Source organism: Thermobia domestica, chromosome 3 (assembly GCF_964235325.1).
Source record: "Thermobia domestica chromosome 3, izTheDome1.hap1.1, whole genome shotgun sequence".
Lineage (NCBI taxonomy): Eukaryota > Metazoa > Arthropoda > Insecta > Zygentoma > Lepismatidae > Thermobia > Thermobia domestica.
This window is the reverse complement of record NC_137456.1, coordinates 18,532,406-18,554,849: the sequence shown is the minus strand read 5'-3', so window position 1 is coordinate 18,554,849 and position 22,444 is coordinate 18,532,406. Positions and strand designations below refer to the sequence as shown.

General features: G+C 36.5%; 1 protein-coding gene across 2 annotated transcripts in view; it reads left to right on the top strand.

Annotated features, from left to right (window-relative positions):
• The window catches only part of LOC145680213 (uncharacterized), a 57,998-nt gene extending 36,488 nt beyond the window's left edge, over positions 1–21,510 (top strand). For both annotated transcript variants that reach the window (XM_081750528.1, XM_081750527.1), the window contains 2 exons: positions 12,321–12,575; positions 16,900–21,510. In XM_081750528.1, the coding sequence (XP_081606654.1) occupies positions 12,321–12,575; positions 16,900–17,037 (393 nt within the window). In that variant the 3' untranslated portion in view covers positions 17,038–21,510. The remainder of the gene's footprint in view (positions 1–12,320; positions 12,576–16,899) is intronic.
• The last annotated feature ends 934 nt before the right edge of the window (positions 21,511–22,444 follow it).

Genomic DNA, 22,444 nt, shown 5'->3' with positions numbered 1-22,444 from the left:
TATACATAGATGTAATTTGAAGATAACAAAATAACTTGATTTATTGTAACCTTTTATTTTTATATAAAGCTTTGTTACGTTAAAATTCAGGATTTTAGATATCCAATCTCAAGGTATCCAATAGGAAATCTGAATTGTTAATGTTCACAATGAGAGCGTATCATACATTAAAATAAATAAATACCTACTATATTCTCATTTAATCCAAATTGTCCAGTTTTCTTGAATATTCAATACTTTTAACTACATATTTTCAGCTTAGTATTTTAGAGTATAAAGGCAGACAGAAAAGTGTAATATAATTTACTTATGTCCATAGCAGGGATATATCTTTGAAATTTATTCAGGGAAAAAAAAAAAAAAACTTAATTGATGAGATGCGTAGACACTCACTTCTCGGATTTCTTGTAGTTATCGCAAGCTTGTGATCCTTCATTGACTGCGTATTCAGCTAGTTGCCCTGATAGTACTAGCTTCGTTGCGGTTTCAATATCTCTGTGTGTGATTGTCTTCCGCCCCTCTTTCTTCATGAGTTCAGACGCTTCTTTAGCGATGAGTTCAAATAGGTCACACACAAAGCTGTCCATGACGCCTACAGCATTCTTGGAAATTTCCATCTGAGGATGCAGTAATCTGAGAAGTCTGTGTATATAGGCGCCAAAGTTGTACATTTTAGATCCTTTCCCTGTACTTCCAGGTTTCCTGTTCATATTTGGCATGATTCTTTCTTTGTACGGGAGTCACAGGTCTTTAAGGTTAATGGACAAAATAAACCTAAAATATAAAATAATAATTTTTACTATAGTGTTTCCAAATTTAAAAGTATATTTTGATAGCATGTCATAGACGCATGTAATGCATTAAAATAAAGATATTCAAAAATGAACTTAAAAGTTTAGCTTCAGATACCTTCAGTTCAAATTCAGTTCAGTGGCCATATTTGAATACATTTATTAAGAGCATGATAATCATAGTTATTTAGAGGCATTACTTCGTACCGTAAACTATAATATTGACTGCTTTGACCCAGAGCATGCGACACTCAAGAAGTTGTCGAAGTCACGAGTCTTTTACTTCCTAATACAGCCCTTGTGCCTTCGTTACCTATATCGAGAGAAGGGGGGGGGGAACTTTACCTTATTTTTACTAGGTAATATTTTGATAAAATCCATTTTACTTAATTTATCTGGGTTAGACGTGGCTTGTGTTCTTTTAAAGTTTGTTCTTTTTTTTTTCTTTCTTCACTTTGTATGTGTAGGATGGCCACGAAATCCATTACCCCTATTATCTGAAACAAATTGAACAAATATTCTTTGGAGTAGTTGTTACTGGTAATGTAATGTGCAATGATTGTCAATGGCAATGATATTTTCATGTGATACTTGCTAAACCTGCGCTCTCTACATAGCGCATTATTCACATACAAACATGAATCTCCTTGTCATTCCTCACATCATCTGTACATGACCCAAGTGAAAAACATCTTGATAAAAAACGGTAAGGGGTACCATAAAGAGGAGATTTTTTTCGATTATTTATTCAATATCTCGCACTGTTTGCAAGATTTGAGCCTACTTCCAGTTGGAGTTTCTAATTCATGTATCAGTCTTTCTTTCTTCTTACATATATTATGTAATAAGCAAATACATTACATACAAAATTAATTATAATGTCAATGGTGTTCATTAGGCAAAACACTCCAAACAATAAAGATTCATCTTAGACTGTAAAAATGGTTATCCTTCGCTTTTCATTTATCGTTTGGCCATGAAACAAACGCCGGAGAGATATACTAATCCCGTATACAAATGTGTAGTGTTGGAATGTATAACTCGTAGGATATAATGTTTTACTTCTTTTTAGAATTTCAACACTCCCTGTGTACTAGTAAAAATAAAGAAATAACGGCCGTTTTAAAAATATTCAATTAGAACTGAACTATGTACATAAAATTTGCAATCGATCAGTGAAAACGGCATCTTTCTAGAGCCTATGGTTTCCGAGAACTCACTGTCGAAAGGATTGGCCACAAACATAAAAACCTAGCATTTTAATATAGCGATCCAAGGAATCAGGTTTCTGCAAGATAGGGCACCTGCCTATTATGCCATTAGAGTACACGAATATCTCCATGAGGTGTTTCCTGGACGCTGGATTGGTCGTCAGTCATTTATGCTGCCAGCACCACTTGCCTGGCAACCATGAAACTCAAATCTCACCACATATGGCAGTGTACTGTGGAGATTCATTAAAAAAAAAGTAATTTGGCAAAACAACGTTATGGTACGAGTGACGAACTGAAAGATGCTGTGAGACACTTTCACTCATGTTGCGCCAGCATTGCTTCTAAAAATGTCTTACAGAATCTTGCTGCGTATTAACCCTTATCATGAGAGTGACGGTTCACAAACTGGTCGCTTGGATCAGTAATGGTTTATATCACATGAGAATATTACAAACTCTATTGTAGGGCCTACATTCAGGCGCGCACCCAAATTTTTTGTTGGGAGGGGACCAAACTCTGAGGGTGGGGCCCAATACTACGAGCCATTACGTCTATGTAGTATTAGACAACAAGTAATTGCAAAGTACTTTTCGAGAAAAAAAAAGCCCCGCCAAGTGAACTTTGTGGTGGACAAACGCCGTGTGCATGAGTTTTCTCGGGGTTCTCCCGTTTCCTCCCACTTTCTTCATTCCACCATTTCATTCATTACTCATCATCACCGTCTCCTTTAGCCTAACCGGCATAACCGTGGGATATAAAACTCAAAGATTTCATTTCATTTTTTTTTTCAGGAAAAAAAGATAGAAATGATTTTTTTTTTTATGAGAAAAAGAGTATAGATGAAGTGTAAGATCAAATTTTCATGCTATATCAATTATTTTCCTGTTAAACAAGGATTTTCTCATAGAAATGATTTTTTTTTTATGAGAAAAAGAGTATAGATGAAGTGTAAGATCAAATTTTCATGCTATATCAATTATTTTCCTGTTAAACAAGGATAGCTTTGCTAAAGTCTCGTTGTAAACAAACATATATATCTTACTCACGGCTGTCTCACGGTTAAACTCTTTAAGCTAAAACAAACGGGTGATTAATGGAAGTAAATGATTGTGAAAATATTTTTTGTACTCTCTCATCGGGAATCGAAGCCGGGATCACTTGCAACTAAAGCACATAACGCTACCCGCTAGACCAGAAGGGAGAACTGTGATTGTTGTGATTTGAAGCGGAAAAGGAAACGAGAGAAAAAATACCATACAAAATAATTCGCCTCAATACTGGAAAAGGTATGTACAAAGAATTGATAACCTGTAGAGAAGAAAAAACTACATTGGAAACGAATTAATGTTAATGTGTTTTAAAATATTTTTTAATGTTTAAAGATTTTTTTCTATTTAAGACAATTAGCCTATGGTAACAGCCATCTGATGTGCACTTCGAGAGGTGATGCGTCATATCAAAAGAAGACAAGAAGTTTTCTTGCATGGTCTGTTCATGTGCACGTCTTTCTGTTCCGTTTCAGTTGTCATGATCGGAGTTTTGATCCCAAATTAACACCTGTGTCACTCGTACGCGACGCGGAATTCGACAACGTGCAAGAGGACTTTTTTCTTCTTTTGTTGTCACCAATCACCTCCCGAAGTATGTGCACATCTTTCTGTTCCGTTCCAATTGTCAGGATTCGATTTTCGATTCCAAGTTGGCACCCCTGTCGCTCTTACACGACGCGAAATTTGACAATATGCAAGAGGACTTTTTTCCTTCTTTTGATGTGACGAATCACCTCCCGGAGTTTGTGCACATATTTCAGGTTCACCCTGTATATTTCGATTTTTTTTTTTTTTTTTTTTTCATATGCGACATAAAGAGAGAGTATGTACACAACTGCTCCGACACAAATTTCATTGGATTCAATTTATCCTTTTTCTCTTGTTGAAAAAAATTATGAACACGCAAGAAATTTCTCGTAAAAACAGTATCTCTGCAAACACTGCCATATGTCTGACGTTACTAATAACAACGGAATTAATTCACAGTCTTGCTTCTGCACAAATCTATCAGATGCATAATACAATTATTCTGTCCTGTAGTACCGTCTGCGACAAATGAAAATTGCATTCTTTTTTTTATAATCGTATATATAAAAAATGAATGTTTGTGTGTTTCTTTGTCCAATGTACAAATCCGTATCATTGATTTGGCATACTTCAAAGTAATTTTATCGAAGAGACCGCAGGCTATATAGAACTTTTTTTGGTTCTAAGTGGTGGTTTGAAATTTATGTAGAAAAAAAACTTTTAAAAATAAAAAAGTATTAGGAAGATGAAATTCGGTATGTAAACCCATTTTTTAAAACAAGTTGACATACACACATGACTTATAATCTGTTAAAAAAAAAATGGGAGTAAGATACCAATAGGGAAGGGAGTAACCTGTTAAAATAATGTAAATCGGACCGATATTATTTTCGAATCGCAGTTTTCGAAGTCATTGAAATGAACAGTGACACACCCGATATCGTCTAAGCGCAAGTTCAACCTTCACCGACATAAGGGGGGGGGGGGGGGGGAGAGAGAAAATATCCAAAATAATCGAGATTAGTGTCGAACTCTAGATTAGTTTTCGGAGTTGCTATGATGATCGGTGACTTCCCAATAACATGTAAGTCCAAGTTTAGTCAATAATGTGCATGTTAGCTGACTCAGGAATGACAGTGGCGCCGAATGCGTTGCTTGTTATTTATTCTAGTCAGGTCCTTATTTTCTGACGTGAAAGCGGACATTTTATTTGCACCAAGTTAATACTAGTTGATATAATATTTTTTCAGCTATTTTCATACATTTTCACGGGCGTCACTGTTGGTTATCTATTCTATCCAGTTCTTTATTCTCAAATGTTGTGCATGAATATTTTTCTCCTCGCGTGAAGCCAGAACTTTGTAATCTATATATATAAAATATACTTCTTTTGTCAATTGCAATGCATGCAGTACCCTAATGAAATTCTTGGGTTAAGTTCCAACGACCAACTTCGGAACTTAACCCAAGAATTTCATTAAGTAACAATACGGAAGTTGGTCGTCCGTTTCTAGCAAAATTTTAAAAATTTACCGGCAAGAAATGGATAATTTGCCCATTTCCGTGCTTGATAATATGTAAGGAGAGCAGAAATTGTGTTTATTTTTATATATATATATATATAAAGCGGTTATAAACATGGAACTATTTGGCAAGCGGAAGGAACTACTTCGCGTATGGTTACCCCATGGTTGGATTGCGGAAAAGTAACGAAGATTTGTATTCTGAACATGGCTGCAATTACAGAGACGCTCCATTTGGTATCCTTACGCCGAGACGAGAAGTTACTCTCTATTAATTTTAACAAAATGGGTCAAAACTTCCCAGTAGATGTTCAGCTGAAGGGATCCAGAAGTACATAAAAAAATACAAAATTTACAGAAGAAATGAAAGATGTTAGTACTTAGACCTAACATAACCTAACCAAATCTAACCTAAACTAAACTAACTTAAACTAATCTGAACTAACCTAATATTAATAAAATTAAGCGAAATTCTATCATTTTTTTCGAAAATGTAATCTAACAAACTAACCTAACCTAATCGAAACTAACCTGAACTTACTTAAACTAACCTAATGTGAACAGAAACTACCGAAATTGTAACATTTTTTTAGAAAAAAAAATAGCTGGACCCCTTCTGCTAAACGTTGTCTAACTTCCCTAACCCTAAGCTTAGCCCAACCCGACCCGACCTTACCTTACTCTACTTATCCTTACCTTATTCTATCCAATCTGTTCTACTCTATTATACCCTTTTAAAGAGGTCTTAAAAATTCATGATTTTTAAATTTTCATAGTTTTTATTACGTTTTCTTGTAAAAACCAGGCCAACAACAAACTTCGGAGTAAATGCCAAATTCTTAACCTAACTCTTAACAGTTTTTCAACTGACATTTTAAATCACATAGAAAAGGAACAAAAAAAAAAAAAAAAAAAAGGCCTTCGGACAGAATTCACAGACATTTTTAAATTAGTCATTGATAATACAATATTTCCAGTAGAAAATGGAATATGTGTCTTCTGGAATGTTGTTAATATACAAAGAAACTCTGAAAGAAGTTGCGAAAATGAGAAGGAAATTTAAGTATTGATAAAATCAAATTAGAAATATATTTATACTTACTGATGAATATAACCTGAATACGATAATGATTATTCTGCAGGCAATCAGCAAAAAAATTGACTTAAATTGAGTTTTGATATTTGCACTCCTAACGTTGAGAATACAACTTATTTGATGTTGCTAGGCACATGACGCTAACAATGAAGGAAAAATTGCAACGGTATCACATCAGTAACAATACAAAGTATTGTTGTGAAGAAGAAAAGCTGTTATTTAAAATTTTACAGAATTGTTGGCGTTTAACGGAAGCTTGTTTTTAAATTTTTGACCAATCGATTAATCTTATGAAGTCTAACAAGTCATTTTCACCTACTGCTATCTATGATCTATGATACTATCTATGATCTAGTATCTATGATCACTTACTAGTATCTATGATCTATGATACTATCTATTATCTATGATCTTGTATCTATGATCTATGATCACTTACTAGTATCTATGATCTATGATACTATGATCTATGATCTATGATACTAGTAAATAAAAATCGTCATCAGTAATTTTTCGACAAAAACTATTGTGTGTAAACTTAAAAACTGATGCTGCGCGGTAACCCTACCGCGTATTAAAATGAAACTTATTGTGAAGTATACTTTTATCGATCAGTTGTGTTCTTCTTCTTCCTATTCCTCACTTTCCTTCCATCTTTCCTTCTATGCCAGTATAAAGAAGACAATTTCTAGGCAAGATGTATCTAATCCAATCGTCCTTGCTACAAAGGATGCAGGCTAAAACAATCGTCTTCTCTCCTATCCGTTTTAAAACATCTTCGCTTGTTACTCTCCCCGTCCATTTTATCTTTGACATCTTCCTCCAACACCACATTTTGAAGTTCTCTAAATATTTCCTCTCTAACTTCTGTAATGTCCAAGTTTGTGAACCATAAAGTTCAATACTCCATATACCTAGGTATAGCACTTGACCAACATCTTTTGTAATCTAGTATTAAGCCTGCTAATTAAGAATGATCTTTTCTTGTTGGATGCCTCTTTGGCTATGGGAATTCTTGACCTGATTTCTTTGGTGCAGTAAGCGTCTTTCGTCAAAATACTTTCCAAATACTTGAAATTATCAACCTCTTCAAGTTCTCTTTGTTGTAGTTTGAGTTGTAAGGGTGCGTTTCCCTCGGGATATTCTCATCATCGATGATAAAAAAAAGAAGAAGAAGAAGAAAATATTGGAAGGTAAAAGAGGAAACTGAAGATCGAGAAACAGAAAAGGATCATTTCCAGGTCCAAGCCGTTAAAAAAAAAAAAAAAAAAAATACTTATAAATTGGCAACCAAATTAACCCTGAAATTGATTGGCAACCATGATAATTGGGTTGCAGGACTGATAATGCTCACAGGCGTGTTTCTAGACTACCGAAGAGTACTATACAAATTTTGGGGGAGAGGTGTGTTAAATCGTATGGAAGTTATTGGGAAAAAGTTTATTTCGCAAACAGTTGGCAACACTGACTAGGATAATTTAACTTATCTTCTCAGTGCTTGGATGGCCCATCACAATTTGTGTATATATGAAAATAGATGTAGATAAGCTTTCTAACAAAAAAGATTCATTGAAATATATGATGCGGATTTTGAGAAAGGTTTGATTTGAAGTTTACAAAATGGCGGTCTAGATTTTTTCTCAAAAAATGTTAGTTTCAAATGACTTTATAAATTTTCTAACAAATGATTTTATAAATTTGGTTGAACCGGAGTGGAATGACCTTTACTGGTAATAATAATGCTTTCATCAAACTTTTCGTTGTGGCATTAAATGAAATGAAATTTTTAAATTGTACGTCCCACAGTTGTGCGGGTAGGCTGAAGTAAACAATGATGATGAGAAATGAATGAGATGGTGGAATAAAGAATATGGGAGGAAACGGAGAACCCCGAGAAAACCCACGCACACGTTTTTTGTGCACCACAAAGCTTACTTGGCGCGAGCTAGGATCGAACCAAGGACCCCATACACCAGAGGTGAGCCCCCGCGGCCCCAAGACGACAGTATGATTGTGCATAGTAAGTATCGTATGGTGAACGAGATAAGAGTCCATTTATGCTGAACTCTTTAAACTTTAATTTTAGTACAATGATAATGTTGTCCAAAGATGATACATATATTAATCAGAACATCCCACGAGCTGAACAAAGTGAGATATTTGAGGACAAATACTCATGCGCAGTTTTCATGCGCACTAATGTTTATGGCGCCAAACAATTTGTCTTTCGTTTGCCAATAATAATTGACAATTTTATTCTGCTTGAAGGGAGGCATGGTGGCTCAGTGGTTGAGAGCGTACCTCTGGTGCGTGGGGTCACTCGTTCAATCCCCGCTCAAATTAGTTTGTGGTAGAGTCCGTGGGTTTTCTCGGAGTACTCCCACTTCCTCCCACATTCTCATTCCCTTCCATCATCACTCACTTGCTTTAATTATCGTCTCCCTTAGCCTAACGGGCATAATCATGGGATGCCTACTATCCATTATATCTACTGTTATGTATCTTCTTCTAACGATGACACAAATACTACTAACAGTAACGCACACAATCCTAAGAGTTTCAACCATATTTATAGGGGCTTGTTCACCAAGTTTTAAGTCATTCCACGTACAGGTTTATACAAATCCTGAATACTACTTGCTCTTCCGAGCTTTCGACTCTCTATTGGAGTCTTGGTCACGGAGAATATAAAAACAGGAGAAAGAAAAATAAAAAAAGATCAGGGCAAAATAAATAAATGGACTTACCAGGGTAAAGCAGTTCTGAAAACACTTTGTCAAAAGCCAAGGTCACATATCAGAAGATGGAGACGCGATTTACAATATGGCGGAGTTATCAGAGTATGAGAATGCGCAAATTAATTTCGCCGTATTGCAACCCGCGTCCCCATCATTTGACGTGGGATCTTAGGTTTCGACAAAGTGTTTCCAACGGTTCTCTCCTCTGGTAAGTCCGTTCTTTTTTTTTTAATTTTTTTTCCTAATATTCAACAAACTTAAAAAGTTCGTTACTGAATTCTCTATGTCTGTGTGTGTATGTGTCTATTATTTGCAAATTTTTCAATTTTAAGCCTTCTATTTAATAGAGCATCAAAAACTATCTACGGAATTTTTCGCGTCACTCTTCTCGATCCTGAGATATTGGGCAAAAAAGATCCCATTTCGACAGATTTAAGCAGTCGTATCTCGGGAACCGTAATTCATAGAGAGATCATATTAGTGTTGATCAATACCTAAGAGGATGGTGAACATTTCGATACCAAATAGTAACCGGTGGCCACTGGCCAACTGGCGACCGTTCCCCAGATATTGGCCCAAGAAGTTTGGATTTCGAAAGATTTAAGGAGCCATATCTCGGGAACCGTAAACAATAGAGACATGATTTTGCGATTTCTTTTTTTCAATTTTGAGCATGTATCTTCGCAAAACAACATATCGTAGAACGTTTTAACAGAACTCTTAAACAAAACATGTGGAAAAAATTTAGTACTGAAGGAAATTATAAATAGATATATGTATTACAAGAATTCTTTAATGAGTATAATAATAAAGTACATAGAACAATTGGTATAAAGCCCATAGAGATTAATAAAAAAAATAATTAAGTTCGTTCTGGCAATCCTCTTGGAGCATTCTCAGTTGGTTTTATTCTCCATTGCCAGGACTCTAGGGAAAAGTTGAAAATTCGAAAGTGCAAGTAGTATTCAGAAATTGTATAAGCAGAATTGTAATTAGAATTCCTAAGCGTATCATTAGAATGTCTCAACTTTTAAGTCACTCACATGAAATCGAATCACTTGATAAATGCATTTTGCAATTTTTACGCTAAAGATCTAAACTCGAAATAAGACGTCTTGATAAAATGGTTATTGATCTGGAAATGCGGCGATTTCTTCCTGAAAGAACTGAAGATGGAACGATTCTTCTGTACACACTAATAATGTGAGAGTCCTATAATTTGAGAGGCTCGTAGGCCAAGTTTCTTCATTTCTTGATGTAACTTATTCACTTAATTTGGAAACTGTGAAAAATTGATGTGTATATCTGTAAAGGGAATTACCTGGTAAACAAGATCACACTATAATTGGTTAAAACTGTAAAGTCGCACAGGCGCAATCAACAAAGTAAGTATTTCTCTTATCACCTTAAAAATTAGGTTAAACAAGAGGACAAATTTTCGTGGTGACAATGAAAATGAATGTACTGGCTTTTGTGTTTTAGGTTTTGATGCTAACGTTTCTGAAGCTGTAACTCTTTCATTCTCAAAGTTAATTACGCTGACGTTTACGAAGTCCCATCTTCTCCCATTCTAAAGATCGGTCTGCTTCATCCTCAATGCTGATGATACTAACATTTCCGAAGTATTATCTGCTTCAAGTCTCAATGTTAATTATGTTTCCATTCTCCATAGATAATCTATGGGTCTATGAAAAAAATCTATGGATAACGGATAGAGCATTTTCAAAGCTCTGTCTGCTTCCATTTACAAAGCTAATAGTGATAACGTTTCCGAATCTGTGTCTGCTTCCATTCTCAAAGCTAATGATGCTAACGGTCCCGAAGATCTGTCTGTTTCATTCTCAATATTAATGATGCTAGTATTTTCGAAGCTTTAACTGCTTTCACTCTCAAAGCTAATGGTCCTAATGATTCCGAAGCTCTGTTTTCATTTATAAAGTAGATTATGCTAACATTTCCGAAGCTTTGTCTGGTTCCATTCACAAAGTTAATAATGCTAAAGATCCCGAAGATCTGTCTGTTTCGTTCCCAATGCTAATGATTCTAGAGCCTGTCTATTTCAGGTGTCCCCTCGAAAAATATGCGAAACATACTTCGGCCCCACCCCCGCAACCCTCTGACGGAGGAAACTCCCCCTTTGCTTAGGGAAAAGAAGTGAATGACCTCAGCTGTGTTGCCAATTTGTCATTCAGTCGTTTGGTCTTGACAAGTGAAGATCGTAGGCTACTTAGAATGGGTAACAAGACAGAGCAGAGCGAAGTCGGTGAAATAATTCATTGTGGCAACGCTTCCGCATCCAACAATTGAAAGATGTCGGCCGCAGCAACTTGTCCTTCCTGTTTCGAGGGAGATACGGGGAAAACACACATCGACAGCAGCGCCAGAAGGGGCACACTTGAAATAGAAAAGCTCTAGTAAAGGGTTACTCAAAAAGCGCGCCGTATTTAGATCATCTGGCAAATGTTTGTTTTTCGGTTACCAACATTGTTTTGCATTGTTACTCTACCCACAAACATTCCGATTGTTGCCTTCGTCTGAATTTCTCGCATTTCGTCAGTCTGTGTCTAGCCATGGAGCAGTTTACTATAGCAAAACGTGTGCTAATTGTGATTTTAAAAAAATCAACGGAGAGAGTTATGCAGCAACTGTCAAGCGGCTTCTCACGGTTCAAGAGCGAAATGAGGCACCGAATGAATCAACAGTTTCTCAGGCTTATAAAAAAGTTCATTGAAACGGGTTCAACAGTGAACATTAAAAGTCCTGGACTTCGTTGTTGTGGTCGTTCTGAGCAAAACATTGCGGTGGTCCGTTACAGTGTGGCTGTTAGTCCAATGAAATCGACGCCCTCTCCCAAGTTCTTCAGTACAGAGAATTCTCCAGTATGATCTTCATTACCTGAAATCGGAATGTGTGATGAACAGTTTATGAATTTTGTTAGTGTGTTTTCAGAAAATAAAGTTCATAATTTGATGTAACAAAACCGGCGCGCTTTTTGAATAACCCTATATTTCCGAAGCTTTATCTGGTTTCACTCTCAAAGTTAATGGTGTTAATGATTCGGAAGCTGTGTCTGCTTCCATTGTCACAAACTAACGGTGCTAACGTTTCCGAAGCTTTGTAACTGCTTCTGTTTTTCAAAATTGATTGAAAATGGCAGCAAATAGAGCTTCAGAAAAATTAGAAACTGAAATACAGACAAAAAGTTAAGAACGAAGTAGCTATCTTACACAGTTTGTGTTCGTTCCATGGATCAAGTAACTGTGACATGGCTTATTTACAAAATAATAACTTGACGTATTGCTACTATCATAAAGATATCTGCGTTACATGTTATCATTTATGAAACATATGCTAAATTGGCCTTTAATGTCTTTTTTTTAGGTTTCCGACAGTGTTTCCAATGCTGGAGTGATTGTCGTGGGAGCCACCAACAGATTAGACTTGTTAGATAGTGCTCTGCTGCGACCAGGACGGTTTGACAAGTTAGTGTATGTCCCTCCGCCAGATGCTGCTGCAAGACATGATATCTTGAAAGTACTTACAGCCAAAATGCCTGTGGAGGGAGTAAACTTCATGCAGCTTGCCGAACGTACTGAATTTTTTACTGGTGCAGATCTCCAGAATCTTTGCAGGGAAGTAAGTATAGTCAATCAGTTCTCTTTAGATCACTTAAAAAAAAAAAAAAAAAAAAAAAAAAAGTTATGTATTTGATTCTTCTATATTCAAAGCGAGAAATAGTCATTTTATTTTACAGATCATATAACTTAATAGTTTTTCAACTTACAAAAATTATTAAATGAAATCTATGACAGGTAATAAGTATAACAAACTAACCAACTGCCTTAGCCTAAAGGATATAAACGTGAAATATTAAACTGAAAATTTCATTGTCATGTTGAACTTTTATTTCGTAATACCTTCAGGATATGAACTTTTGAAACTTAACGGAACATAATTTTGCTCTCTGTTTTTCATTCTGCAGCATCATATTTAATATTCCGAATTTCGATTTAACAATTATTTTTTATTGAGATAAATTATATATAAGGATGTTATAAAATATTCTTACGCTGAATATAGCATTATACAGGGTGTTTCAAAAATGTAGCATTTATTACAAATAACTTACAATTATAAATAATGCATCAAATGAAAGAGCAACTCAAACAAGTTTTGTATGCGCACGCATGCGCATGCACTGTTTCCTCTGTCTGCCGTTAGAAAGCGCTAGTGCCAAAGATGGCGATTACTGAGCAGAAAGTTTTTGTTTTTTTTGTGTGTGTGTGTGTTTTACATTTTGCAAAGACTGAATCTGTAGTTCAAGTACAACGTGCTTTCCGTATTAAGCACAGTCGCAATCCATCAAGTCATAATAACATGGTATCCGTAGATGATATCATCAGTTTGAAAACTCTGTGCAAAGCAAAGAGTACGGGACGACCAAGAGTGACTGAAGAACGTGTTGAACGAGTGAGAGAGTCTTTCACGCATAACCCCATAAAATCAGCAATTCAGAAGGCTACTCGTAAATTAGAAATTCCAGTGACATCTGTGTGGGAAATTTTAAGGAGATTGAGGAATTTAAGGAAGAGGATTGAAGCAGTTGTTGCAACAATTACTCCAAACACGCTGATCAAGATTTGGGAAGAACTCGCTCATTGACTATATGTGTACCGTGTGATGAATTTGTATTTGTATTTTTGTATTTTAGAAAGATGCATGATGTACACCTCTGATACTTGACAATATTGTATGTTTTTTTTTCTGACAACTGTAATGCTTACATGAGAATTTCTCATGCTTTGTAAGCTAATGAAGCAGGCAAATAAATGAAATGAAATGAAATGGTGCTCACATTGAACACTTGTAGCAACAACTGTTTGAGTTGCTCTTTCATTTGAGGTATTATTTATAATTGTACGTTAAATGTAATATGTACTACTAAGCGTTAAAACCCCCATGCTCATTTTGAAACACCCTGTATAGGAATCTGTTACGGTAAAACAATAATTCGATCTTTATCTTCTGATTGAGCTTATAATCGGTACAACTATTCAGTTAAATCCAACTAGCAAGAGGTTTGTTTTATTCAATTCAGTATGTCACGTCATAATTAGCTTGGCTGTACACTATTTTCCAAGATATACAGGGTACTTTAACTAATATACTATTGGCTTAATATAATCACATATCTAAAATTGATTAATTGATTGTATACTATGTGTGCCGTTACATCCACAAAGAAACATAATCAGATCAATCAGCACCAAGCTTCAAATATCCTTTTGGAAAAACAAAATAGTTTCAACAAACGTATACCTCCAATATAGTATATACGTATTTGCACAAAAGTTCAACCACACGAGCAAAACAAAAGACTAAATAATAATAATAATATTCGACATACCAATCTAGTAAGGGATGTTCATAATTTACAATGTGTTTTACCATCTTATCACAAAGAATGGTTTTAACTTCAAAGTCGTTGGACAGTTGAATAGGTGTGCAAACATTCAAACACGTGTTCCTGTATTGTTCATGATTCATATATTATTTTGACTTGCAATAAAATGAAAATACGTACATTTATGATTTGAAATTCGCATTTGTTGACACTAAAGTCAAGCAGCGTAATTCCATGTATTTAATATTGTGCCTCAATTGGCTCTGGTCATTGGTAAAGGTGTTTATTTCAGTAAATCCAAAAAGTTGCCCAACATACATTTGTTTTTCTTTTTCAATGTCTAAGTTGTGTGAATATTGTAGCTACGTTGTCAGGTAAAATATCTGTTTGAATCTTTAATAAAATAAACTCAATTTGTACACTCAATCTCATTATGAGAAGAATCGATTTGTCAATGAGCCATTCCATGTGAAATCAACCAACTTTTTAGGAAAAAAAAAAAAAAAAAAACTCGTCGTCTCAGAATTGGATGAAACTTTGTGTTCATGTAGGCCCCTATGAGAGATGATCATGCACCAAATTGTAGCCCTGTATCCCCTGCAGTTTCAGAGTACAGGGTGATTAAAAGTGGACAAATTTTATGTTTTTTGTAGAACCTTGTTAGTTTCAACTGGTCATATCTCCCGTAAATATTGAGCTAGAGAGAAAAATAATATACTATTTTGAAGAGGAAAGAATAGGCTACAAGGTATGTCAGAAGCATGTATTTGAAAATCAAATATTTTCCGGGAAATCCCGGGAAAATTTTGGATCAGTCATATCTCAGAAAGTGCCCATTTGATTTCCTTGAAATTGGGTACCAAGGTTGCCCCATATGTCCGCCATAAATGTGTCAAATGTCAACTTGAGCCAAGAATGGGCCAATGAATTTCGTGTGATCATGTCGGGAGAGAGACCTGGGGCACTAATGTGGCAACTTGCCAATTTGTCAGTACAGGTGAAATAAGGTGTAACTAACCTAGCAGTAATGTTTTTCTGGTGCAATCTGTAATTCAGTAATCCTGCGGGGATCTTTGGAACATAGAACATTCCATTATCAATCGTAGTACATTGCTTTGATCTAAATATGTGAACATTCTAGAAGGTTCTAGAACCGTCTGGAACATTCTAAAAGGTTCTAGAACCGTCTGGAACATTCTAGAAGGTTCTAGAACCGTCTGGAACATTCTAGAAGGTTCTAGAACCGTCTGAAACATTCTAGAAGGTTCTAGAACCGTCTGAAACATTCTAGAAGGTTCTAGAACTGTCTGGAACATTCTAAAAGGTTCTAGAACCGTCTAGAACACTCTGAAAAGTTCGTTACCTGTATAAAAAACAGAGGACATTGACACTGCATGCCAGTAAACTCTTAGCTCTAGACTGGACAACAAGACTCTGCAAGTGTCTATATAGTGTTCAAGCATAGCTATTGAGATCACAGTGACTATACAGCAGATTTCCGAGTGTCAGTAGTGGATAGTCCCGTGTTCCAGGTGCAGCATTAGCTGTATCTGTGTGCATTCAAAAGCTGCATTGCTGCTTAGGTGATTCCACTATGTCAGCATTGCCACACCTCTACTGTGCCAATCCATTTGGCAGTCATAGCAGTAAGGTGAGGGTTGGACTTCGTCCGTGCAAGCGTGGATGGTAGAACGGGCTCCACAACTCAAAGCCCAGAGTCTGAGCAAGGTGTGCAACAAGAGCATGAAAAAACTAAGTAATCGCCGTTCCAGAGCAGCTGACGTACGTAACGGAATGTTCCAAAAATCCCCACAGGATTACTGAATTACAGATTGCTCCAGAAAAACAATACTGCTAGGTCAGTTACACCTTACTTCACCAGTACAGACAAATTGGCAAGTTGCCACATTGGCAACCCAGGTATCTCTTCTGACATAGTCACACGAAGATAATTGGCCTATTCTTGGCCCAAGTTGACATTTGACAAACTTATGGCGGACATATGGGGTTATCTTTTTATCCAATTTCAAGGAAATCAAATGGACACTTTCTGAGATATCACTGATACAGAATTTTCCCGGAAAATATTTGATTTTGAAATAAATGATCCTGGCATATCTTTAGCCTATTCTTTCCTTTTCAAAATGGTATATTATTTTTCTCTCTAGCTCAATATTTACAGGAGATATGACCAATTGAAGCTAACAAGGTTCTATAAAAAAACATCACATTTGTCCATTTTTTCATCACTCTGTACACTGAAACTACAGGGGGTACAGAGCTACAATTTGGTGCATGATCATCTCTCATAGGGGCCTACATGTACACCAAGTTTCATTGAAATCTGCCACCATGAGGTTTTGGGCTTGGTTGGTTTCACATGGGATGACCCCAAGTGGAGTCTTTTAGGGGAGTATTTTGTCGGAAAGAAAGAAAGGGCTTTTGTATCTTGGGCTATTTTCAAACCAAATAATATTCTCAATTACTTATGTTTCGATTCAAGTTTCTTTATGTATTCGCTTACCTGGTCTTAAAACATGTTTTCTTCATTCGCAGGCTGCTCTTCATGCTTTGACAACTAAAGGAATGGATGCTAGTATTATACAAGAAGAGGATTTTAACATTGTTCTTCAACATGTTCAGCCGTCCCTATCCGAAACGCAGATCCAGTGGTATTCCAAGTTTCTGAGATGATATAATTTCAATTTTGTACGAATGTGAAACAGTCAAAATGAAGTGTCAGAATGACTTTGTATCATTAAAAGAATTGTTTATTGACGAACTTGTTACAAATTATGGTAGTCACATTCCGACATTTTATCAGTTTATATTCAGTACGATGCTGAAAAAATATACTGTGTCCTTGGCACAAAATGGAGGCAACCCCAAATATTATTTCCTATGCTCTACAATAAGTGGAGAGCCACTCATTTTTGTACCAATCTTATAACGATTTTTTCTTCATCACGCATGACTTATAGTGATAAAGTAACAGAATGAAACTACTTTTGAAAACAAGTTCTTCAGTTCCTGTTTACTAATCATTAAATATAAACCCACTATATATTCGGGATTTAAAGTTATTAAACCTTCCCTACTTTTTGTTTTGTTCTATTAAGATGTGCTCATAACTTAAGATATTTTCTAGATCCGTTGAAAACAGTTACGGCGCTCAGATAATATTGGTACTTTAATGTCTCCTGGCATCATTGAAATATGTGGCTTAAACTCCATCCAAGTCGGACATACGATGTAATTTATTCTGGCTGTGGAAGTCAGAATGGCAAGAGGCGTTTGATAAAGCGTTTCTGACTGTGTGTTTCGTGCGAATATCTCACAGTACCTAGTAGTAGGCGTAGATTACGAAGAGATCAGATCTAAATTAGATTAAACATGACCGGATGATTGACACCCAGAAGGACAGCTAATGTTAGAGGTAGGTTTTGTTGTTGAATATGGCCAGTATTATCATTTTAAGGCTGTGAGATGATCTTAGGGAGGTAAACATTTGATGATAGTGTAGATGTGTTGTAAGTGGTCGAAGACATCACAACATCTGCACTAGCTAAATGAGTATCTTGCGACACACCCTTTTGTATCACAAGCTACACGAAGCTGCTGTAGCAACCTGCGACGCTGGAAATTGATTTCCGTCACGTAACATTATTACTATATTCGCCTAACACGATGTACTATACATAATATTTGGACCCAAGTATAAATGAGTTTCGTTTCTAAAAGCAGTTCTCGATGTTTGTTCATCTGGTGCGCCCAACGGACAGGTTACTGTCCATCCAATATTGTTGCACTCATTTTTGAGGGTCACTAGAAATTATGAATATGCAAGAGTTCGTGTCTTGGGAGCAATCATATTGAGAGACTGTGGAGATGTCAAGATGCAACAGTATATATGGATCTGCATTCCGTTTAATGGACGACATTTCTCCTGATTCGCTTGTTTCAGGAATATCTGAAGCACGAAAATATCACGTCTGAAGCGGCTGTCTTTCTTGCCGAACTTCAATCCTACTCTGCATGTCCAGGTATCCCCTTGGCTACAGGACGACAGTCTTAATTCCCACTACAAGTCATTACAGGTATCCGCAAATAGTACTTGTGTACGAATGGGATGCGTTGCCACAAAATACACAATATGGAGGAACTCGTTGTGTAATTTATATATCGATAAGTGTAGCTTCACTGCATATTAAATGAATTTGTTCCCACAAATCATATAATGTGAATCAGTGGAGAGAGACTATACAGGTTAAGTGTACCACAATCTTCATGTCCAGTGTTACTGTACCATTTTAACTTCTCAGTTGGTCTTAGATCTTTCCCACACATCCGGACATCATAAACACAAATGTTTGATCATTTTCAGAGTATCTTTCTAACATATACATATGTGTGTAATTTGATTTATTTTTACTTTAAAAAAATGTGTTTATTCATTTATTTTATGAATATTTGCAGTCAACATCCAAGACAATTAAACTCTTCGTCTTTTTAATTGAATTTATAAAAGCTATCTACATTAGTATGTTTACATAGAGCAAATTACAGCCCAGAATCGTTTTCTCGCCTTCCAGATTTTATTACAAAATTCAACTATAATACAAATAAGTAGAAATTCTTTAAATGTTTGGATAAAATAGGTTTCTCCCTTGACCTGACGGTCTCGGGAAGGATTCCTCACGAAGCAAGCTACGTGAGGAGAGGTAGGATACTCAATGCTCCACTGCAAACAGAGAGAGAGAGAGAGGTAAAAGTCCCCACAAGGCTCCACTACAAGCCAGAAAGGAAAAAAGGCCTAGGGCTCCACTGCAAGCTAAAGACTTGGGTTGGGTAAAGTTTTTGCAAAGTTCACTGCAAACTGAGGAAGGAGATTTGAACAGCCGAACTTGTCGCTGAAATTCTCTCGGTTATATATTTGTAGATGCTCCAGATGAGGCAATGGCACTATTATTCCAACGTCGTCACATGATCAGTGGTATCGCTGGTGACTCTGCCATCTGCAGCGATAGTAATCCGTAGTAAGACGCACATGGTTGATGTTTGTCAATATAAGCACATGTTGGTTGTTTGTAAAAGGATAATATAACAATACTATCATTGTGTAGCCAGCAGGTTTGTGTAGGAGGGGCCCGTCTTTTTTGAGGGGGGGGGCCAACTACAATGTACAAAGCGAAAAAAATGTGTTGCTGTTAGTGTTTTTAAGGCCTGAAAGGAAGGAAAATTTTGGTTTCCTTCTGAAAAACTAAAAACACTATTTTAGCTTCTTCTTCTTCTTCTTCTTCTTCTTATTATTATTATTATTATTATTATTATTATTATTATTATTATTATTATTATTATTATTATTATCCATAAATTATATTCAAGATAGTTTTTATTATGCTTAATCAAGAACTACTACCCCGGATCAAACGCTATACTTTTGTGCATAACTATAAAGGTAACCAAGAAAGTTCTGTCCATTTTCGTGGAGGTCTGTGTTTAATTGGACCTCACACCGTGAGTTGAATGCGAGTGGAGATACGGCGAACGTCAGTTGTTGGTGTGGGTATATCCAACATACTACCTGGTTGTGGCAATTCAGATACACCGTGAACTTGCGTAAGGACAGAGGGAACATGGGACATCCACACAGAGACATAAGAGCATGTATGCTGAACGAGTTCAAATGGAGGTCAAACTCCGCTGTAGCGGGACAGAAGATATGCCAGGCCTTTGGTGAGGGGGTCGTGACGACGCGGACAGTGCAGCGATGGTTTAACGAGTTTAAGGACGATGACGGAACACCCGAAAACACCACGTGCCAGAAGACCAACACATGTACAAAGAGGAACTGGGACTACAATTCAGTGTGTAGAGAAACCATTCGGCAGCCCATCCATCAACTTGTGAAGCACTACAAGTTGGGTCGATGGATCCCACATGTTTTGACTCCGGGCCAGAAGGCAACGCGGCAGTCGCCTGTGTTTATTTACTGTTTCGGAGCCATTTCTGGACAGGGCATTGACATGTGATAAAAAGTGGGTCATATACGAAGCTTCACGGCACCGTCGTCATTAACATCCCATGAACCGATTTCAAAACAGCCGAAACAAGCACTGTTCCAGAAGAAGGTCCTTCTGTGTGTTCAGTGCATCGTGCATCGGGAACTGCTACCAGCTGGTCAGAGTATCAATGCAACTGTGTAGTGTCAGCAGTTGAGCTGTGCTCAAGAAAAAACTCAAAACTCTGGAGCCATCACTTCTGAATTGCAAATGGGTCCTCGTTTACGGGACAAAGCTAAGTCCCACGTGGCTAGGATGACTCAGGACACCATTCTCCGCCTTGAATGGGAAACAATATTGCAACCACTATATTTCCCGGGTGTTACACCGTCCGATTATCACCTGTTCCATTCTTTGGATAATCACCTTAGAAGACGCAAGTTCAAATCCCTAGTAAAAGTCCAAAATACACCTGATACCTTCTTCGTTTCATGACCCACCAAGTTCTACCGCGATTGATTCCATGGCCTTCCAGATCGTTTTCAGAAGGTCGTCGATGCTGATGGGGACTATTTTTGATCTACCAGGTTAGGTGACATATCGATGTTCGAAGGTCGTGGGTGAAAAAGCAACAAAACTTTTCTTGGGTACCTTTATATTTAAATTTAAGACCTTGTATACAGGACCTATCTACACAACATTGATTTTCTTTGAAATTTCACTTAATTTGTTTACGATTTCCTGACAAAAATATTTATTCGTGACTGGAAAAAAAAAACAATTATTTTATTACACTGAGTAGAAATAAGAGAGAGCGAATGAAATCCAAATTGAATAAAAACATTATTTCTCACCAAATTTTCCATCCTCTATGTCTTTTAAAACACTTGTTAAAGCATATAAAAATATACTGTACTTACAAATCAGTTTAATACCTTTGTTTTATGGCTGTATTTGTAGTACCTTGCTAAAACGTTTGTCTTCAAACTGTCACATATAAATCGCAATAAATTGTGTAAACTGCTGTCACAAAAAGTATTCTATTTTTCGATCGGTATAAGGAAGAAATACTATACTATTTTTCGATCGGTATGGAAAAACATTTCTCCATACTAATGTACCGTAACTTGCTAATTGTCAATAAACTTTGTTACTTTTAAATGAATGAAGCAAGATAATTTTACTATAATGTTTTGAAAGCTAGTAATTTGGGGGGCCAGGAAACCATTTGGGGGGCCTGGCCCAGTGTTGGGTAAGTTACTTGTAACAATGTAACGCGTTACAAGTTACTTTACTTTCCCTTAAAATGTAACGCGTTACTTGCGTCAAAAAAGTCACTTACTTTACTTCGAAAGTAACGCGTTACTAACGCGTTACTTTTAGGTCCGAAACTTTGAATATGTGAAAAAATCTTTTTACTTCAGTTTTATATACTACTATTACTACCGCTATTATTATTATTATTATTATTATTATTATTATTATTATTATTATTATTATTATTATTATTATTATTATTATTATTATTGCTGCATTTGAATGGAAATGATAAGAAACGCAGGTGGTTTCAACAAAATTATTATAACAACACTGTGTATAGACATGAAAGATAGGCGGTTTATATATGAATACTAAAAAGTAGTTGATTACCAACCTCGGTAGTCGTGAAGTCTAGGAGTCAAGGACATTGTTCACGAGCTTCTGAATTTGGGTTGGGGGTCTAGGTTGAGTATTGGGACTCGAGCCAAACATTGTTAAAAGTTATAGGGCACTGGCCAAATATCTTCAAAACTGCTCGGCCCGAGTTTTGAATTATCAACGACTCGAGCATATCGGCTCACAGCTCATTCACTATCGACCCAAACCAAGAAGTGAGCTGAGCCAACAGCTCACCCAACCGAGTCGGCTAGAGCCCTTCGCTCAGTTGAGTCGAACCGAGCAGATGGCTCATCCCAACCAAGCCAGCTCGAGCCGATGGTTCATCCCAAGCGAGCCGGCTCGAGCCATCGGCTCAGTTAAGCCGAGCCAAGCTAAGCTTGTTATAAAAAAAAACTCTTGTAGTCTCGCTATCGAGACGAGACGAGATGCGAGCAGTGTCC